The 20,674-nt window shown below is 42.3% G+C and overlaps 1 protein-coding gene across 2 annotated transcripts; it reads left to right on the top strand.

The window, feature by feature from the left end:
* The first annotated feature begins 135 nt into the window (after positions 1–135).
* On the top strand, positions 136–9,504 carry cpz (carboxypeptidase Z). Of its 2 annotated transcripts, XM_070856488.1 has the most exons (13): positions 136–361; positions 931–963; positions 1,449–1,500; positions 1,620–1,942; positions 2,055–2,270; positions 4,855–5,090; positions 6,631–6,792; positions 6,871–7,029; positions 7,166–7,301; positions 7,409–7,548; positions 7,829–7,928; positions 8,202–8,347; positions 8,465–9,504. In XM_070856488.1, the coding sequence occupies exons 1-13, from the start codon at positions 268–270 to the stop codon at positions 8,666–8,668; spliced, it is 2,001 nt and encodes a 666-aa protein (XP_070712589.1). In that variant the 5' UTR covers positions 136–267; the 3' UTR covers positions 8,669–9,504. The 2 variants fall into 2 exon arrangements, with proteins under 2 accessions (XP_070712589.1, XP_070712588.1); XM_070856487.1 differs by lacking the exons at positions 136–361; positions 931–963 and having other exon boundaries at positions 1,455–1,500; positions 4,855–5,051.
* The last annotated feature ends 11,170 nt before the right edge of the window (positions 9,505–20,674 follow it).

Genomic DNA, 20,674 nt, shown 5'->3' with positions numbered 1-20,674 from the left:
CACACACACACACACACACACACACACACACACACACACAGCTCTGTGCAGTGAAATATGATCGGCGCTCGCTCGCAACGCGCAGCAGTGAGCCATAATCCTGGCGCGCCGCACTTTTTTCGGGTCAGGGATGCTCCGCGCAAACAAAAGAAGGAGGTTTCCTTGCTGTGGGTGGTAATTATCATCTGGCCTAGAGGACGGAAAAGTTGCAGTTTCAAACAGTCACTGCCACATCGCGCAGCGCCAAGCAGCTTACTGCACGCCAACATGCTTTTGGGACTGTCGGTGCTGTTTCTCTCCTTGGCGAAAAGTTGTTGGTGCGCCCCGCAGCAGACTTGTCACCCGGGAGACGAGATTTTAGGTAAGATCACTTCTTCTTAAAACAAGTGCTTCACAGAAATATGTGTGAGGTCCGAAAACAAAAGTACAGTCGGTGGCGGCTGACGCGTAAAGCGCTGGAAACAGGCTTTAAAGGCCCATTGCACCGAGCAATGTGGACGATTTAAGACTACCAATGTCTACTTCCGGTGCTCTAAATTGATAGTTTTTTAAAAACAGATGATAGAGCTGATATTCAGACCGCAAAAAAACAACCACCAAAAAACACACACTCCAGTATGAATATGAAAGCTGTAATTGTGTTTCCTCAGAGTCTGTTTTCTCTGCTCTCCTGCAGCTTGTTCATACAGCTAAATCCTGTAATTGGCCTTTAAAGCCACATCCATGGCTTCATGCTGTAGACACATTGTCACCTGCTGTGTTTTTGCACCACACCAGCCTTGTCATTAACAGCAGTAAAGCCTTTGAGTCCCCGCTTTGACTCACCTCCTGGTTTTGAAGGTGTCGCCTCCTAGCGTTTTATTCGCGCCTCAACCATTTTCTCGTGCTTTCTTTCTCATGTCTGTTGCCTGGCTTGTGTTTCTCTCACAGGAAGATGCAGCAACAACGTGTTTGAAGAAAAACGTAGGTGGCTCATTCATTTCACCAATCACCATCTATGCTGGCTTTTTAAAGAGCAGACTGTATGTCTCAGGTGCAGAAGGTGTTCAGAGCCTGTCCACTTGGGAAGTGGATGAGCTGGAGGACCTAACTGTTTGAAATACCAAGTGTTGCTGCAAGATGCAACAGGCCTCCTCTCCGCATAGTTAGCCTGGAGCTCAATCCTCTGGGGAGGATTTATGAAGCTCCAAATATCCCCTACTGTACTTTTCCATTTTGAAACAGCAGGATGTAGTAGTTTCTTTTGAATAGATCGTTTTCTCACTACTCTTAAAGATGTGACAGGTACAGATGTTTCAACACAAGCCCTAAATAGATTTCACTGTTTCTGAGTCCAGAAATGCAACAGTGAACTTAGAACAATCAAAGAACAGCTTTGCTTTACTTACTAGATTATTCTCTTTTAAAAATCTATGTTACCAGTTCTGTCTGCCTTGTCTCTCCCACAGCTACCTGCACAGAGATGAACCTCGGCTACTGCAATGATATGGAATACTCTAGGTGGGTCCCAGAGGTTGGTAATATTGTGGGTGAGGCAATCAGTGCATTCTTTATAAGTTCTTCCATGCTGATTGTGGGCATCGCGTTCAACAACCTCTGTTTAACTGCTGCCACTCCAGAACCATTTACCCCAACATCCTCGGCCACCGGAGCCGCTTGGAAGCCGAGTCGGGAGCAGAGTACCTCCTCCTGAGTGTCATCCACGGCCTGCTCAACGGAGAGTGCTCCCCTGATATGCGTCTTGTGGGCTGCTCGGTGCTCGCCTCGCCCTGTCAAAATGACAAGATGATCAAACCCTGTCGCAGCACATGCGAGGCACTGAGGAGGGACTGTATCCATGCCTTTGAAGCCATCGAAATGGCCTGGCCCTACTTCCTGGATTGCGACCGCTTCTTTGCCAGTGACCAGGAGGGCTGCTATGACCCGCTGGGAGGGCTGAAAGGTAAAGGTCACACTGCTGTGTCGTACCATTTGGACCAATGCGTGTCCAGTGCTCTGTGAACACAGCGCAGCATCCTTCCCTCACTCCCTAAATCCTGGTATGCCTCCTCCAGCCAGACAGGAGCTAGCAATGTCCAGCCTCTCTCCTGAAGAGCCCAGCACCATCATCCAGTTCACCTACACCTCCAACGCCCAGATGTACAATCTACTGAAGAGAACAGCAGCCAAGTGCTCCCACATCTCTCGTGTCTACAGCATCGGACGCAGCACAGAGGGCAGAGACCTGCTGGTCATCGAATTCACCAACAACCCAGGACAGCATGAGCTATGTGAGTAAGAATCAGAATCAGAATCAGAATCAGAATCAGAATCAGAATCAGAATCAGAATCAGAATCAGAATCAGAATTACTTTAATAATCCCCAGGGGGAAATTGCTTTTTGTTACATAAATTATTACACAGAGGTAAATTACTGCACCAGGTGAGTCCAGAGTCTTATAATAATAATGATAATAATAACAATAATACCACTTCTAATAAAAATATATAACAACATGCACAACCATAGTAAGGCGCTGTACTATATAATACCAATAATACTACTACCACTACCACTACTACCAACAATAATATATAACAACATGTACACTCAGAGTGAGAAGATGTATTATATAATACTAATAATACTACCACTACTACTACTACCACTACCAATAATAATAATAATATATAACAACGTGTACCTTCAGAGTGAGGAGATGTGTTATATAATACTACTACTACTACTACTACTACTACTACTACCAACAATAATATATAACAACGTGTACCTTCAGAGTGAGGAGATGTGTTATATAATACTACTACTACTACTACTACTACTACCAACAATAATATATAACAACATGTACACTCAGAATGAGGAGATGTATTATATAAATTATAATAATAATGATAATAATAATAATAATGATAATAATAATAGTAATAACATACAACAACATGTACACTCAGAGTGAGGAGTTGTATAGATTCATGGCCACAGGCAGGAATGATTTCCTGTGGCGCTCTGTAGAGCATCTTGGTACAATTAGTCTGGCACTGAAAGAACTCCTGTATCTAACCAGCACTTCATGAAGTGGGTTGGACACATTGTCCAAAATAGCTCCCACTTTGTGAAGCATTCTCCTCTCTGACACCACCGTAGAGAGTCGAGCTTCACTCCTACAACGTCACTGGCCCTGCGTATCAGTCTGTTCAGTCTATTGACATCCTCTACCCTCAGCCTGCTGCCCCAGCATACCACAGCATAGAAGATAGCACTGGCTACCACAGACTCATAGAACATCCTGAGCATAGTCCTGCAGATGTTGAAGGACCTCAACCGCCTCAGAAAATAGAGGCGGCTCTGGCCCTTCCTATAAAGGGCATCAGTGTTCCTCCCCCAGTCCAGTTTGTTATCAATGTGTACCCCCAAGTACTTATAATCCTCAACAATGTCCACACTGACCCCCTGAATGAAAACAGGGGACACCTTGGTTCTCCTCAGATCCACCACCAGTTCCTTTGTCTTTGTCACATTGAGCTGTAGATGGTTCTGCTCACACCATGTGACAAAGTTGTCCACAACAGCCAACAGCCAACAGTAAGGAAGGGCAGTGTACATTAAGTGTGTGATAATGTTAATGTTGTAGCGTGCGCAGCCTTTCATATGTATTATTAGTACTTTACATTCAGTTCTTCATCTTCTGTACCTAATTTCCTGTATAGAAAAGTTCATCCTGTTTTTTCTTCATCCTTCTGCTAACCAAGACAAATTTATGCCAAAGAATTGTGAATGTCCAAAACCTGCATTACCTGCATTTTGGCCACTTGGGGTCAGTGGAAACAAGTTGTAAACACAACACTGACATACAGTATTATCACCCTACTGAACTACATTAGTAAGCAGATGCTTATTTACACATCCAGCCAACAGTGAGCAACATTAGAATTCATTTGGAGTCATGTCTATGGAGACCTGAAGAATGGAGGTCCGATATTTACTCTCCTTTAAGCTGTTTTTGTTAACAGTGCTGATGAAAGTAGTGAGAGTGAATCAACACAGTAACAGTAAAGTGGGCAGTTAAACCAAAAAGTGCATTTTTAAGGGGAGAGTGGTGGCTGTGTTGGCAGAAATGTCCTTTTAAGAGTCTCAAAAAACTCATTGGCTGCCGCTACCAGTCCACTTCCAACATCATTCAATCATAAAAAAAATCATTTGTACAGGTTAGGGCAGTTATCATATGGTAAAGAAATGTTGGTAATATGGTAATATACTTAGACAGCTGATGTACAAAATGGTAATAATGTGTCATTGTGAAAGGTACTGTTACTTTTAGTTTTAAAGCAGCACTAATTGATATTTAATATGAACAACACTGAAATGACTTTGTGTTGCATTTATAGTGATGACCCTTCACACTCCCTCAACGCTACAGAGCATTTTACTGTTGTTTAGCTCATCATCTTGGTTTTGTCTCTGTCTCGGTCCGTCTTGTTGCTCATATCAACCAGATTTTCAGCTGATAACTGCTCTGTATAGCAGCTAACCAACACTAAGTCACAGACAAAGTTAGTGAACCTATAGCTGCTAAAGAGTAAGAGATGGTGGAAACCAAAACTGAGCTAAAAGAAGAGGGAATATTGTACTTAACACTGATCAGGTGGACTCAAACACAGCTCCAAATGAATGCCAATGTTTCGATGTGGCTGCTGGCTGCTGGCTGCTGGCTAGGCAACTATTTTTCTGCATGTTTGCCACGGCAACTTTCCAAATGGTTAATATGTCAACATTGTGTTAACAGCCTGTTCCGCTGGTCCAAAGTGGCTTTAAAAAAATTAACCATGCCTGCTTCTGTCTGTACACCGTAGTGGAGCCAGAGATGAAGCTGGTGGGTAACATGCATGGCAACGAGGTGCTGGGCCGCCAACTGCTCATCTACCTGGTCCAGTACCTGTGTTCAGAGTACACTCTGGGGAACCAACGAATTCAGACCATCATCAACACCACCCGCATCCATCTTCTGGCCTCCATGAATCCAGATGGTTATGAGCTGGCCGCCTCAGAGGTAGAGGATAACAATGACCCGGAGCTCAGCAACCAGGAAGTAAATATTGTTAACAGAAAAAAGACAAACTGCCATTATCCGTTCTCTGTCCAATGTCTGCTCGGCCTGTTCAGCTTGAGGTGTGGAGGTGGAGGAGTGAGCTACTCTGAGGGTGTTTATAACGCTGCTTGTGGGTTGTGGATTGGGACACCATGGAGCAACACTTTGGCAGTGTTGTAGCTGAGTGTTTCTAGGGCTGTCCACCTGTACATGTATAGAAAACGAAGACGTTTTGCTTTTACGATGATACGCTAAAGGGTAAAGAACAACGTTTTCTCTGCTCTAAGATTGTACTTCACGTGATCAGGAACTGATCAAGACTGCCAGTGCTCATGCTTGCTCATGTTGTCTTGTATTAAGATGGGTAGAAAGTAATTTATTAGAGAAGACAAGGGCAAGCAGCTGGTAGATTTAATGACTCTTATGTCTCAATCATGGTTCAAAAATGGAGTACTCAATCCTTCCACCTTCTACCTGTCACCCTTTTTGTCTACTAACCAGAGCATTCAAATCTAATCATCACTTCTTTAGTTTGTTTAATTGTAGAAGTCCCTCAGCTCTGTTTATTCTACTGTACATTATTACTAACAGCAGGATTGTCCAAACAATTGAGACCAATTGTCTGTGGACAGCATGACGAGTCTGAGAAAGTGGGACTTCTACGCTGGCACGTCTTGAACCTTTTTCATGCTCTACATAACAATAGTGACAGCCTTTGGTCAAAATGCTGTGTGTTCACTCACTGATCTCTCAGGCCGTGTCACTGTGCCTCTGACAAGCTCTGCATGCATATATGATGTAGACTGATCATGTCTGTGTCGTGCAGGTCACATTGTGAGGGCCGCATTGTCCATGTATGGAAAGTGCAATCTAAAATGTATTCCGTTGTCTTGTATCCTCATGGCAACACTACAGTCCAAGAGAGACATTTTTACACGCATGGGTTTCTGTCTGATTGCACCAGCGTTAGCAGTTCACAATACATACCTGCTTGAAACATGAATGAAAGTGTGCAGCACATTGTAGCTTTTTATGAATATGATCACAACTCAAATGTAAACCAAACTAATCTGAATTTATTCACGCTCAGTATATTGCATGTATCATGGTTTCAATTATAATTAGTGGATAAAAGAGTAAATTGGAACCTCAAACTGTTCCCATATTTGTACTGTATATGGAAACATATATATATATATATATAACATAATATGCAACAGTTTGGATAATCCAAACATGCCTTTTTAATTGTTTGGATGTTAGTTTCCTCTTGTCATTTGATTCGCTACTTTTTTCTCATGACGGATATATGGTCTTGTCTACATGTTAACAGCAGAATTAACAAACATAGTCTAACCTGTTCCTTCTTGTACTTATGACTAATATTCATACGATTTGCTCAGTAGTTTCTTCACATAATCAAAGCTCCTACTAATGTCTACACAGCATCATCTTCATCATCATCGCTGCAATCATGAGGTTGAATAACTCTCTGGCAACTCTCTTGATACCCTTAGTTGTTTTAAACTAAATGTTTCAGGGTCACTTGTTAAATGGGTGGACCAATGGCCGCACCAACGCCCAGAATATTGACCTCAACCGCAATTTCCCGGACCTCACCTCCATCTTCTACCGCAACCGCCGCAGCAGGTTCTACCGCATAGACCACATCCCAATCCCTGATGCCTACTGGTTTGGGAAGGTGAGTAGAATTATCCTAATCGGATCCACTATTTTAGCCTGGATCCCAAAACAATCCAATACACCCTTTGGGCTGCAGGTGGCACCAGAGACCTATGCAGTGATGAAGTGGATCAGGTCGCTGCCCTTCGTTCAGTCTGCCAGCCTCCACGGAGGGGAGCTGGTGGTCTCCTACCCGTTCGACTTCTCTAGACACCCACAGGAGGAGAGGATGTTCTCACCCACACCAGATGAGCAGGTGGGGAGGGGGGGGGGGATGTCTGAGCTAATGGAGGCACACATTAATGATGGCTGAAAAAGTTTAACGCTGCAGCTGGATGTTCATATTGCCTCTCTGACCACACACTTAGCTTCATGATACCCCCCATGCTCAGGTCTTAAAGCAGCTGGCTCGCACCTACGCAGACGCCCATGAGACCATGTCAAACAATGACACGGACAGGTGTGGAGCCTCCTTTTACCGAACAAGGGGCATCATCAACGGGGCACTGTGGTACAGTTTTGCTGGTGGTGAGATTCAATACTTTTCACATTACAGAGAAAACCATTCGTACATTATCTTGTCTACCCCTCAAATCCCTTGCGAGGGACTTATTATGCACACTCTTCCCCTCTAGGTATGTCAGACTTCAACTACTTACATACTAATTGTCTGGAGATCACTGTGGAGCTGGGATGTGATAAATTCCCCTCAGAGGCAGAGCTTTACCCAGAGTGGAAGAGGAATAAGGAAGCTCTTCTTAGTTTTCTGGAGTCTGTAAGTGTTGGAAATGCTCCATAACCTGAGGGAAAAAAAAAGATCCATTTGTGTTGAAAAAGTATATATTTTTACAGTTTTATTCATTTCTACTGGTGTGAAATGATAAACACTTGCCAAGTTAACCAGAAAAATTCAAAGCAAGCAGATTTTGAAAGGGACGTAATGGACAAAAACAATATTATAATAACTACGTGCCTATGGGTATAGGAACCACACAGGCAACATAAGCAGGCGGAAATAATACGGCTTTCCATTGTGCCTCTGTGTCTCTGAACAGGTCCATCGAGGAATAAAGGGATTAGTTACGGATGCTAATGGAAATGGGATAAAAGGTGCAACTATCTCTGTCAGGGGGATAAGGAAAGATGTCACCACAGGTAGACACAGTCCTACACGCTTCCATGTTGTCTAGTTGGTGTGAATCATTCATTGTCGTCTATTGTAGCCTCCAGGAAGCTGCTGTAGCTGTGAGGCATATTTTGCAAAACTAACCTTGCATATTCAACATTTTTAGCCACCCTAGCAGCGTGGCTCTTGAGAGAGCAAGGTCGGTCAGTCGATCCACCACCATCCTTGACCTTGACCCCCTGGCATGTTGACTGTATTACCCTGTTCTCTTTCTACTCTCCCTTCTCTTACCCTCCTTCCAGCTGAAGATGGAGACTACTGGCGGCTGCTGAACCCCGGTACTCACATCCTAACTGCCACCGCCAAGGGTTACTCCAGGGTCAGTAAGAGGGTTCATCTGCCTCACCACATGAACAAGGCCGGACGTGTCGACTTTGTCTTGAAGAAGGTTGGATCTTTTCTTTAATGGCCTTGAATTAAAACGCAGATTGCGCATCTTATAGAGGTGGGCATCCATTATCCCTGCTCTCCATCTCCAACCTTTCCGTTCCTTTCCTGCATCCAGGTCCCCGTGGAGCCCGATATCGACGACCACCTCTTCCCCACAGTGGACACATGGGATCGATTCGACCCCTACAACCAGTTTGACCGCTACAGCGAGCCAGACGCAGGTGAGGGGGGAATAGAGCGGCAGGAGAAGCCATGGTGGTGGAACTACTTCTCCCAGTCTGGCATCTCACCTCCACACTGGCTGCTGCGCAATGTGTAGACACGTTACAGGACAGTAAAGATCCCAGCATACCACTGGGAGACTGGTGATGGACGGTCCCACATCCGGTCCAACCCACTGGTGCTCTCAGAGGCATCTACGCAGCAGGAGCTGTGACACTGAAATCAGCAGTGACCTAAATAGGTTTCAGTGCTTCCTGGAGGGATGTCAAAAGGCTTTTTTTCAACCAGGCAATAACATTTAAATTTGGCCTGTAAGCGGACTTTTGGCCAATATTGCTTTGCAGCTGCATTTATTTTGTTTTAAGCAAAAATGGAACCAATGGGAATTAAATGGGGTTATGAAAGCTTCAGTGGTCCAACTTTCAAAGATGTTAACACTTAAGAAATAATGAAATGCACTAATTGTGATGTTGATTGTGATGATTTCAGATTACAATTTTGCATGTGATGGCAGCTCCATAAAACGTCTTTGTGCACATTTTTTGGAACCGAGTTGGGTAAAAATTGAATACAGATTTGACTGTTTTCCATTATTACAACATACCATATGAGCACCACATTTAAACTTGGAGCAGCAGCAGTACTGTGGCAAATGTGAACAGGAGAAATTCTTGCTTTGTTTGTTTTTCACAAGCGTGAAAAATAAATACGAAATATTTGTGGCACATTTGCTTCCATTTTTAAACCAAAAATCGGTAATTTTTCCCCCCAGAGTTTAAAACAGGCCTTACTTCTTGTTTCACACCCTTCAGCTCTAACCTGTCCTGAAAGGCTGTTGTAGCCTTTGATCACTAGAGGGCGCTATAGAACATGCAATGACAGACTGTATGCCAACTTCATTAAAGTAAGTGATGAGCTGTCATAGATGGTAAAGTAGCGTCTGTACTTCATTCATATAATTCATTCATTCAGGAATTAATTTTTTAACTAACTCTTTTTTTTCTCACGCCAGTAGTGAGAATTGGTTCATTTCTTTTACAGTCTGTGCAAAACTTCAGGTCCCAAGTGAAAAGTTGAAGTAGCTCTCAGAAGTCATCAGTGAAGAGGATTATCTGTCAGGGTCAACCTGCAAGTGTTTGCCTCGTTTTTTGGTCCTATATTTTCAAGCGGAAGAACACTTTAAATTTCTTTCTTTTTTTAAAATTACATATAAAGCACTTGTTTTAGCGCGGATCGTATCCTTCCGCCTAAAAAAAAAACAAAAAAACGCGGCAGGTGCGTTTGAGTTGTTGTGATTATAGTTTCGTCCAGAAGAGTTTAGAGCTGTTTTGTTAGCCAAAAAACATGTAATTAACTGAAATTAATGGTACTGACAATGTGCATCCTTTACCCGGCCTCTCTAACGCGACAGGACAGACTGAAGTAACTGTATTTAGTTTTAATGTAGGAAAGAAGCCCGACGCGCCATGCTAGCTCTCTGCTTGACTTTGACGTGACTCCCTCGGCAGCCGGCCATAAGGTAAGCAACTTAGTAGAGCTATTTTATTATTAAGAGCAATGGCTTTAATTCTCTCTCCTAACAGTTCATGTCCTACCTGTTACCCAGTGTGTAAAGGGAATATTGAACCTGGCTAGCATGAAAACCAGCTGGAAACTCGGTCTCCTGCAGACCACAGAGGCCTTATTTTGCAGGCTTATGACAAACGTGTGTAGCAGCATTAATGTGTGTGTATACCTGCTAGTCAACTTATTTCTCACGGCAGACATTTTTTCTGGTCATAGTAGCAAAAGCTCAGGTGTAAGTAATAACGTAAAGTAGGGCCCAGGTCCATTGAGGTGCACCATTGAGTCAGCGTGCAGGATGACTGGGCTGTGCAACTAAAAGCAGAAATTCTTAGTGTTGTTGGTACACCTTCTCAAGGTTTTTGAAATGGTCTCACTTACTCTTCTGATTGAGGCCGTGATGGCTTTCTGTATGTAATAAAATGGAAAGCATGATCCTTACTTTCTAGTAAGTAGAAATCTGTCATGAGATCAGGCAACAATGAAGCACACAATCAAAACTACACTTTCATGCTCCTTTTGGGGCAACAAATCTTAGGTTTGTGCAGCTCAGTCTCCTCATTTCTGGTCATTAGTTAACAATGGTCACATGAAATAAACATGTTTTAAATTGTCAATCCAAAGTACAAAGCTGTGTAAACATTTCATAGGAACCTCTCTTTTCCAAGGTAGTTGCTGTTATGAAGACGGCAGTGTATTCTGTGGATTATTCAGAAAACAGGGATACTTCTTCTGTTTTTTGTTTTTTAATGAAACTTTTAGAACATATGTATTTTGGGTGTCCTTACTCTTTAATCCCTGTTAGCAATAATTTAATAGATTGAATGAGCAGCCCAAACCCCATTATACACCTATCTGACCAACCAATCAGTACTAACTCCCTGAGGCTGGATGCATGCACACAAGGCACTAGGTCCTCTTTTTAAAAACATGTTATACAGACCACATTATTAAACATACAAATAAGGGAGCCTGCGTGGACATAAAATTAATCCATGGTGGCTCTATAATCTGGAGCGTCTGTTTATTTAGGTCTGTTCAGCGTAATCCATCTGCACCACCTGCATCCTGCATCTTACCCAATTGTCACAGCTGGAGCGGAGGATGTACAGCAGTCTATCAATACTATCTGCTGGGGACTAGATCGCGTGTAACCCCTCCTAACCTTACAATCCATCTGCTATCTCTTTCTAAAGCACATTGACCTGTGTTTGAACCAGCGTGTGTACGCATATTAAGCCAGGGCATGATTCATATCCATAATGTATCCCATAATTAGCTGCACTATGTGGAGGTCTGAATAGTCTGTGTTACGTAATTCTACAGTTATCAAGGAAGCTAAAGTAATAACCAACCTTGCAGACGGGTCATATATGCTCAGAGCAGGTTTTATGATGACGAGCTTAATGCAAGTCTGCAGAAGGTAAACAAACATCCTCATTAGACCATGTGTCAGTGAACTAAATTGAACCCAACACAAATACTGTAGGCTGAATGACATTTCATCAGTGTTAATAGAAGTCTGACGTTGGGGGTGATAATGTATGTTAACTTATTAACCCTGTGTTTCAGGGGGTGGAAGTCTGCACCCTTACATGCAGAACATGCTGTAATGGGTATGTGCGTTACAACATGTGACCTTGTAAACTCCCAAACGAGGTATCACATACAGCACAGCGGTTATCAACACGCCTATTGTCTGTTTATCAAAACACTAATTACTGAATTAATGGAGAATTGCTCTTGTTGCTGTGCTATGTGCTCCAGTCACGATCAAGCAACATTTGAATGGCGGTTGGTCGTTTCTTGCTGATGTTGCTGGACCACTGTCATCAAGTTGGAGTGGTTGATTATAGACCCTTTTCATGGCAGAATTAATAACATTCATGACGTCTGAATTCCATGTAGGTGAGTCTGTCTCAGGGCTGTGGTGTTGGTCATGCACACTCACTAACAACATCCCCTCCCTTCAGGCTTTCTTTCAAAGCCACGCTGCCTTACTGCTGCTGGAGGACACGTCCATGACAGCGTAGAGAAGACTGGCCGCTGCCACCATGACTCCATGGAGGGGCCTTTCTTTTGTTCACTCACACCACTGACTGACAACCTCTCACAGCCTTTCAGTCTATCAAATAAACAACTTTGTTAAATGTCACAAATGTAACGTCACCTTTAGGTCATTGTTTCTGCTCCTTCAGCTTGGAGGCTTTGCTTTGTGCTAACAGGTTAGCTTTAGCTCAGTGGATGTGTGCTATGTACTCACAACACTGTCACTGAGCAGTAACTCAAATTGAGGCTGCACTTTCTCTGCCTAGAGTAACTTGCTTGCTATAGCCTTGTGGAAGTTTCTGGTCATAGGCATAGTGTGTGCAGGTATGTAGGTAGGCAGGCAGCTCAGCCGGTTCTTATGACAGCCATGGACACCGTCTTGTTTTTTTTTTTTCTCAAACTATTTATTGTTCTGTTGAGAATTTCAACAGATTTAACATAGAATGAGTTGCATACCCTGCCTTTAAATCATCTCAAAGCTTGCAAGGCCAATTTTGAGATAGTTGACTGATTAGGACCTTCGTCATGAACTTCATAAAAACAAGAATGTAACGTCTCACCTCCATGACACTATGCTCATTTCAAATATATGCTGATGGTGACTGATCACTCATAGGAGTTAATGCTGCTTTAAGTTACCAGTTACAACGTTCACTAACAGTAACCACTAACAGTAACCATCAACATTACATTGCCACTGACATGGCAATGACCCCAATGTCAAATAGTGAGAATATTGTATATAGTATAATATAGTGTGCACTTCAACTGATGATTTTTAAAAAATATTTAATTAATTTTTTTATTTACTAAAAAATTTGCTGCCCCCGTCCACAGCAGTACACTGCTTAACAGTGGACATTATTGGAGCTGGAGCCAATAGCTTGAACCACAGTCATCAACCACACTAATGTTTGCTTCAGGGGAAAAATCCCCCACCTCAAAAGCGCCCTCTGTGGCAAGGGTGCCTTGCAATTCTGTTTTGCTCTCCATTTTGCCCTGGCAGAGGATCATATCGCTGAGCAACTCCTGCCTCGCACACCCTCAGCCCCTTGCTCACTTTTTTTAGTATTTTTCAGAATTATGCAGTGGGTGGAGTGAGGCTCAGACTTGGGGGTAGTTACACTTTGATCATAAATAGTTAATGATACAGACAAACCTTAAAATTTTAAATGAAGTTTCCATGGTCGTCAAAAGCTAGCTGTAGCAAGGTCTACCTGTACTCAGTCATGATATCCATAATATCCAATATCCTGGTAGTTCCATCCCCTAGTTACCTTCAAACATCCTCCGTACTGAAAACTTTTTCTCTCAGCAAACAAGAGAAAAATGTTGATCTAACAGATAAGTTTGAACTAAAAGTGACCGAACTGAAAAGTGTAATTACATTTCTGGTCACCTTTTGTTGTCATTCTTAAATTATAGTTGTAACAGGTAAGCAATAGGTAGAACTTTTCCTCCTCATCTTGTAAGTAATAGAACATTAGTTGTCTCTCAAGAACAACTCCTGTGTGGGAGCTGGCTCTTGATGGTAGCCTTAACTCAGAATCTTGCAGAATATACAGTATAAGAGAGGTTGTTTACGCTCTCTGTGATCTTTATATATACAGCTGATCTCAGTGAGAAAAGTGATCAAATTTAACTTCATCCTAAAGACATATATTCTCATAAAACTTCAGCAGCATCTCTATTTCCAAAACATTCCTCTTGCCTCATCAATGAACCCTGACGCCAATATTAAAGGCAGAACAACATGAACGGTTCTGATGCATTTGTAGGTTTTCTTTTTGAAAAGGCCATTTTTGAATCATGCTATAATTATCTTCTTTCCAAGGCAGTGTGTTCCCAGATGTCTCCTCCTTATGTTCCTGGAGTGAGTTTCCATCTGGCAGAATTCTACTGAGGTCTTGCACACTTTCTCTCTCTCTCTCTCTCTCTCCCTCTCTCTCTCTCTCATGTTCTCTCTCTCTTGCCTCCCATTGCACCATGTAGTCACTTTCAATCTAACTGCATCAGTTTCTCTAACATAACCCGTTTTAACACTGTGCACATAATGCAAATGCCAAACCACTTTGCTCTGAACTTCTTCCATCTCTCTCTTTTCATCTCCCTCTTTTCTCTCTCTTTTCCTCTCTGTGTCCGTCTGTCTTTTATTCCTGTAGCTATCTAGCTGCTACGCCCCAGGAGTAGAGGCCTGCTCAATGTGGCAGAGATGATTTGTTTGCTTTGCAATTATTTTCCGTCAGTGGAGACAAATGGATTCATACTGCATAGAAAAACCCACACAGACAGGGCCGGAGCATTGAATGCAGTGGAACAGACTAATATGTACTGCCCAAAGATAAAGATAGAGATGGGGAACATGTAGCACCTAGGGTAAAGAATAGATAGCTTTATAAAAAGATCTAAGGATGAAGAGCACGTCAGGAGCAAATGTCTCGTCTGTCTATTGAAATCTGTGGTGGTGTGTTAATTGTTGCTTTCAAGAATTAAATTCTAGCTACTGTCCTTAAGTTTTAGATGAGCACTAGCCTTTCTTTTCCACATACCTATTTTTTCCATCAGAAAAATATAGATCTTTGTCATAATTAAGTTTAGGATGCTGGTTTAAACACTATTTGTGGCAATTATGACAGCTCCAATAAGACATGATTGCAACAATAGGTGAATTGACACATTAACACATGGTTAAGATTAGGGAAAGTTTGTGTTTTGGGTTAAACACTCAAAAAAAAGAAGACGCCAATGTCAAATGGTGAGAATGATGATTTAACGCAAACCACAATCTGTCCCCAACTTTAACCCAACGTGTTTTAGTAGCCAAAGCATGTGAAAGACACAGAACACTAATTCCTGTCTCCAGTGTGAAGGTTCCTGTGTTTTGTATATCCCACATCCATCCTGACCACCTCCTAATGACTTCTGTTTGGGTATTACAGCTCTAAAAACAAAAAAATGTTGGCAGTGAACTTAATCCAGGTAATGAGCAAAATTAATCTGGTGAAATCATTTTGGTTGTGTAGAGATATATTCTTTATTAGAACGCTGCTTTAGCCTATCTTCTCAGTAATTTGAAATAAATGATTCTTTGGGTCATACTGATAAATGTTTGGAAAAGCACCTTTTGTAATTTCTCAAACATAGTTTGAAAACTGGGCTGTCAGAATATGTAGTCAGAGGACAGACTGGAGGTGAAGGATCTCCCCATTTGCCCCCAATGTGTGATGGACACAACTGGGCTGCAGACTTTTTCTGTCTCTGTTGAACTTTCAAACTATCCACAGTAAAAGAGATTAACCTTTTACTCCCAGCTCGCGTCTCCTTGATTTTTCTTTCTCCTGCCTTCCGTCTTCCTTTCCTCTTTATGACCCTGTCTCCCCTTTTCTTGTGTCTCTGTTGACTATCCCTTGTCCTGTCTCCCCCCTCCTCCCCTTCCCTCCTCCTACCCTCCCCTTTATACGAAGGGCAGGTTCAGGGGTCACCAATTACTCAGAGAGGGCTGAGAAAGTTGTATGGGCTCTGCCCTTGGGGCTGCCATGTTACATTATCATCAGTGAGATTGCAGGTACGCAGCAACCACTGGCTGCCAGTACAACAACCACAAACCTCAGCCCCAGCACCAGGCCGTATAGACTCAGCGAGGTTCAAACCCTCCTTATGCCTGAGCGGCTGGCTGGCTCCGAGTCAGACCCCCTATCTTACTGACCTGCTGGGCAGAACTAATACGTATGTCTAGACTTCCTGGAAACCCCTTTACCTGAGAATACACCACTGCACAGTATGTGTTCTGATTGTTCAGCTACTTTTTTATTGATAGACTTCTGCCCTGTACTGTGGGATGAATACTTTGTGAAGAAATTCTTGTGTTTTTAGAGGAAATGCTTACAATCCTGTTTTTGCTCTTGGAGAAAAGAGGTGCTGCAATGTGCAGTAGATATTTGCAATCTACCAGACAGACAATCTACAAGCTTAGTTTTTGTAAGAGATAGTGTAGGGGAGGGAACTTTAGTTTAGTTTAGGAATTGTTTCACATTTAGACAAATAATATGAAGCTACAGCCAGGAGAGAGTTTGTAAAGCTTAGCATAGAAACTGGAAGCAGACTGTCTTGGCCCGAAGCAACAACATAAGTCTCGTCAATGCTTCAAAGGTAAGCAGTGACTCTAAGAAGTCGCTGCTTCTGGTCAAGAAATAGTTTGGCACATAACTCTGTAAAACCACAAATTGTAATTTTTGCACTTCAGTTTTTGAGCTAAAGTGAACTTGGTGAGCTTTAGACGTGGAGTTTTTTTTCACGAGTGGACAGAGCCCGAGTAGCTGTGTCCCCGATTCAAGTCTTTATGCTAAGTGTTCTCCTGGCTGTAGCTCACTCACTATCCACTTTATTGTATTGCAAGGTAACCTGATAAAGTGGCCGGTGTGGTTTTCTGCTGATGTAGCTATTCTGTTTCCCAGCCATTGGTTTGTGGACAGAAGTGACATGAGTTTCTTCCTGCCTCTGATTTGTTAGGCTTTGGAATGACCCGTCTCTGATTGGTTTGTCACAAGGTATTCCCGCCCTAAATCATGCTCTGCTTTGTCTGTTTTACTCTAAATGAGAGCATAATGTACGAAGCGTAGAGCTAGTGACTGAGACCATAAACTCATTCGGGACATGTTTACTGAGGTAATAAATCAAAAAAGAAGTAGGGTCATTTTCTTATAGTATTTCGTACAATCTGACAGCTTTCTGGAGCCAGTGGTGTTACTCCCTGCTGGCCATTTGAAAGAATGCAAGTTTAAGGCACTTCTGCAATGTCCACTTCTTTTATACAGTCTATAGCTCAAACCAATGGCCATTCTCCTCTGACCTCTGCCGTCAAGAAGCTATTTTCACCTGGAGAACTGCCGCTCAGTGGATATTTGTGTACAGGCGATTGTGTGTGAAAATCCCAGTAGATCAGTGGTCTCTGAAAATACTCAAACCAGTCCACCTGTCACTAACAAATATGCCACAAGTCACTTAAATCACCTTACTTTCCCATTCTGCTGCTTGGTTTCAACTTTGGCAGATTGTGTTGTTAATGTGTACATGCCTTAATGCCTTCACGTGATTGGCTGATTAGTTGCATGAGTGAGCAGTGAACACGTATACCTAACGAAGTGGCTGGTGAGTGTATATAATGGACAAGTATGAGAGTGGTATTGATGTTCTCATTTAACTGTCTGCAGTTAAGTAAATAAGTGTCCAAAATATCTAAAAATTCGGATACAAATTCATCGATTAAAATTTCATGACTGTCATATTTCACGAACCTCCGTGAGACTGGGTTGGCTGTGATCGGGGGCAGCAGAAAAGACATCTAAAAAAATTATATCAGTTTAAGTGTACAGTCTAAATAGAATATTTTCCCTGCTTTACATTGCTGTCAGACAGCCCTTTGGAGGGGCAACTAAAACTGTTCACTCTTTCTTCGCTTTCTTACCTCCCAGAACACAGGGGCTGCCTCAATCAATGCACTTACATGTTAGATGAATCAGAACTAACGATGTAAGACACAAAAGTCACACAATAACACAAGCAAACAAACTTAAGGCGGCAACAGAATTGAGGCTGTGACAAACTAGCAACTTTTCTGCAGTGTAAAACAACTGTTTTTGTGCATGGAGCCCTGTTGGAAGGTGTGTCTGATGCCAATGGTAAGAATATTCTGTATTATATGATCCTATATGATTCCTTTTTGCTCTGCCTCCAGGTTGTCCAAATTCAGCCCTACAGCAGCCAGACAGCCTTTTTCACCACTTTGTTTATCCTGCCTGTCTTGGCCATCTGATTCTGCCTCTGCAAAAAAAACCCAAAAGACCTTTCGACTGTGGGACCTGTGATTCAGACATTTCAAAAAGGGAAGCCCTGATTCACCTATCCTTTCCAAACTCCATCAGAACCCATTTTCTAGCTCACAGAGAGGCCCAGCCCAGTGCTGGTTAGGCAGGGGCCAACAGAAGCTGTGCAGCCAGTTGGAGTTGAAATGGCTCCTGAATAGAGAATCCCAGAGTCTGATTCAGTGTGCTCAGCCAAACCCTCGGTAATTGCAAAAACAGCATTTGGTCCACTAATAATGGGTGCGTGTCATCTCCAATCCCCAGTCCGCCTGTCTGTCCATGCCACAGAGGCAGCAATTACAGACTCAGGCCTGCCACTGGACGTGCACACAGTAAGGGCCGAGGAACAGTAGCCTGTGTGTATGTGTGTGTGGGGGCAGCAGGTTAAGGGGTGCATGAGTAACTGAATGAGGTGTATGTATGCTTTTGTGTGTGTGTACTCACACTTGTACTCGCTGCATAGTGAAGACCAGAACATGTACTTAGCAAACAGACTGAGGACTTATTTGACCTGCTACTTCAATTGACAGTTTTAAGGTTAAGACTTAACTACACAGTGATGAGTACTTGAGTAAGTGATCAGTAAATGGGAAGTTGTCATCCACTGAATGTAAATGATTATTTGGCATTTGCTAAATATGCCAGTATTGCATAAATATCCTTATTGATGCTGTTGCTGTCATTTCTCCCTTGTATTTTCCAGTCCATTCTCATGGTTGTCCCTGAGATGACGATAACAGTGAGATGGCAAGACAAAATCATTGCTACAAATGGTAGAAGCAGGAAAATGTTGTACTAGTATGAACCGAAACATTCAAAGGCTTAGAAACTATTAATGCATTAATTTTTCTCCTTCAAGTTGAGACCTCCTTTTTATTAAGTGTTTTTTTTACTGTCTAACTATGTGTGATAACTAAGACCTTGTGTGAGCAGCACACAGTTGGACATCTCTCTGAGTCACTTCCTTTACTAAACACTCTCATGGCTACCCATCCATGACTCCTACAATGGCCATCACGAGGATTTACTAAAACATCGACTGATCTTTCCTGTTACGCTGCTATTGTTATATTTGATTTTCTCTGCAGAGGCATGACGAACTGGTGTCGTGGCAGACAATAGACCAGAGTCAGGGTCGCACCCCAAAACTAATTTGCCAGCTTAAGCTGTTTTAAAAAGTGGCAGTTTCACCAGTACCCAGTTTGTTTAGCCTTCGTTCTGCTTTCCCTTTATTTGTTGTGATTTTCTTTTTCTTTTTTTTTTTTCTTTTCAAAGAGCTGTTAAGGGGAAAGAGAGACTAAAAACAAGTTTTGGGGCATTTTCTTTGTCTCCTTTCACATACCCTGTGCTTGTGCTACTATTTTTCATTAAAATAAATTGAAACCATTACATTTTTTAGATGGAACAATCTGGATCCATGACCGTTGTTACTACATCAGTATTGTGTAATCATTTCTTAAATTAATAAACTGTTTTCCTGATAAATAGCTCATTTGTCTTTCTCACAAACTTGAATCTCACTGCTCATGATTTGTCAAGACAGTATCTGCTTTTGATTTGGTTGGAGTGTTGTTTCCATGGTATTGTACCACAACAACCAGTATCTGGTTGCTGAAGGGGGTCAGAGATCACAGCAGAGTAGCCGTAAGCAGCAACAATGCGTGTGAAATTGGACACAGCTATGCACCATTTGTGTGTGATTACGCCGATTTCCTAGGGCACTTCTGTCGACACCTTCTCATGGACAGATAGCATACACAACGTGGGAATCTATGATAGAAAGAAGGACTGGTCCACTGGTTACAAACTTCACACTCATGTACACGAGATGAGTGTGCTTTTGTCATTGTTCATGATGACAATATTGCATATATAACAGTATCCAGTATAAGACTAGGTTTGCAGAGGTTAGTAAGGCTGTAATGGTACACAGATTTAGTTGATATGTTGTCAGAAGGTCATTCAGTATGTTAGTGGAACAGTAGGGAAGACAAAATATCTCTTTGAAAAAAACCCACACTAAGCAGAATCTCATGGGCGATCCACGTTATCAAAACAAAGACTCAAACATCTGGATGTGGTCAGTAGGTTATCTAAAATAAAACAAAGACAATATGTCTATATTCATCTAATTTGAATACATAACTAAAAGGGCAATAGTCCAGATACACCATTAATTGCTTGTTTGTGAGTTGGCTCCTAAATGTCATCGATTATTCCTTTTCCCATGCTACACCCTTCCACCAAGTTCATGAAAATCAGGCCAGTAGTTTTTCTGTAGTCCTGGTCACAAACAGCTGTACCGAAAACTGAAAACATATCCGCCTTGGCAGAGGTATCTGTGCAAAGGAACATACTGTGTCTCAAACACTCTGAGCATATTCTGCCTGAATGCCACAGTCTGAGTCACACTGAGACGCATGCAGCACTCCTAGGATGTTGGACATTGTTTAAATGAGTGCTTGAAAACAGATAGAGGCACCGTTGCAAATGAGTTTGTGTGTTCGTTGCAACCATTTCCTGACATAATGTTACCTGACTTGGGTTGAACATCACCACATATAGTCTGTAATGTTACTTTAATCGTTATCCATTGCTGTAATTTACTACTATACAGGGGATCTAAATGA

This window comes from Pempheris klunzingeri, chromosome 3, assembly GCF_042242105.1.
Source record: "Pempheris klunzingeri isolate RE-2024b chromosome 3, fPemKlu1.hap1, whole genome shotgun sequence".
NCBI lineage: Eukaryota > Metazoa > Chordata > Actinopteri > Acropomatiformes > Pempheridae > Pempheris > Pempheris klunzingeri.
The sequence above is the reverse complement of the archived record's forward strand: the minus strand, read 5'-3'. Positions and strand labels throughout refer to the sequence as shown.

Coding starts and splice junctions, on each gene's coding strand:
- cpz (XM_070856488.1), top strand. CDS start 268: ATGCTTTTGGGACTGTCGGTGCTGTTTCTCTCCTTGGCGAAAAGTTGT. Junction 5,091..6,630: donor CGGAGCTCAGCAACCAGGAA/GTAAATATTGTT, acceptor TAAATGTTTCAG/GGTCACTTGTTAAATGGGTG. Junction 7,929..8,201: donor AAGGAAAGATGTCACCACAG/GTAGACACAGTC, acceptor CCCTCCTTCCAG/CTGAAGATGGAGACTACTGG.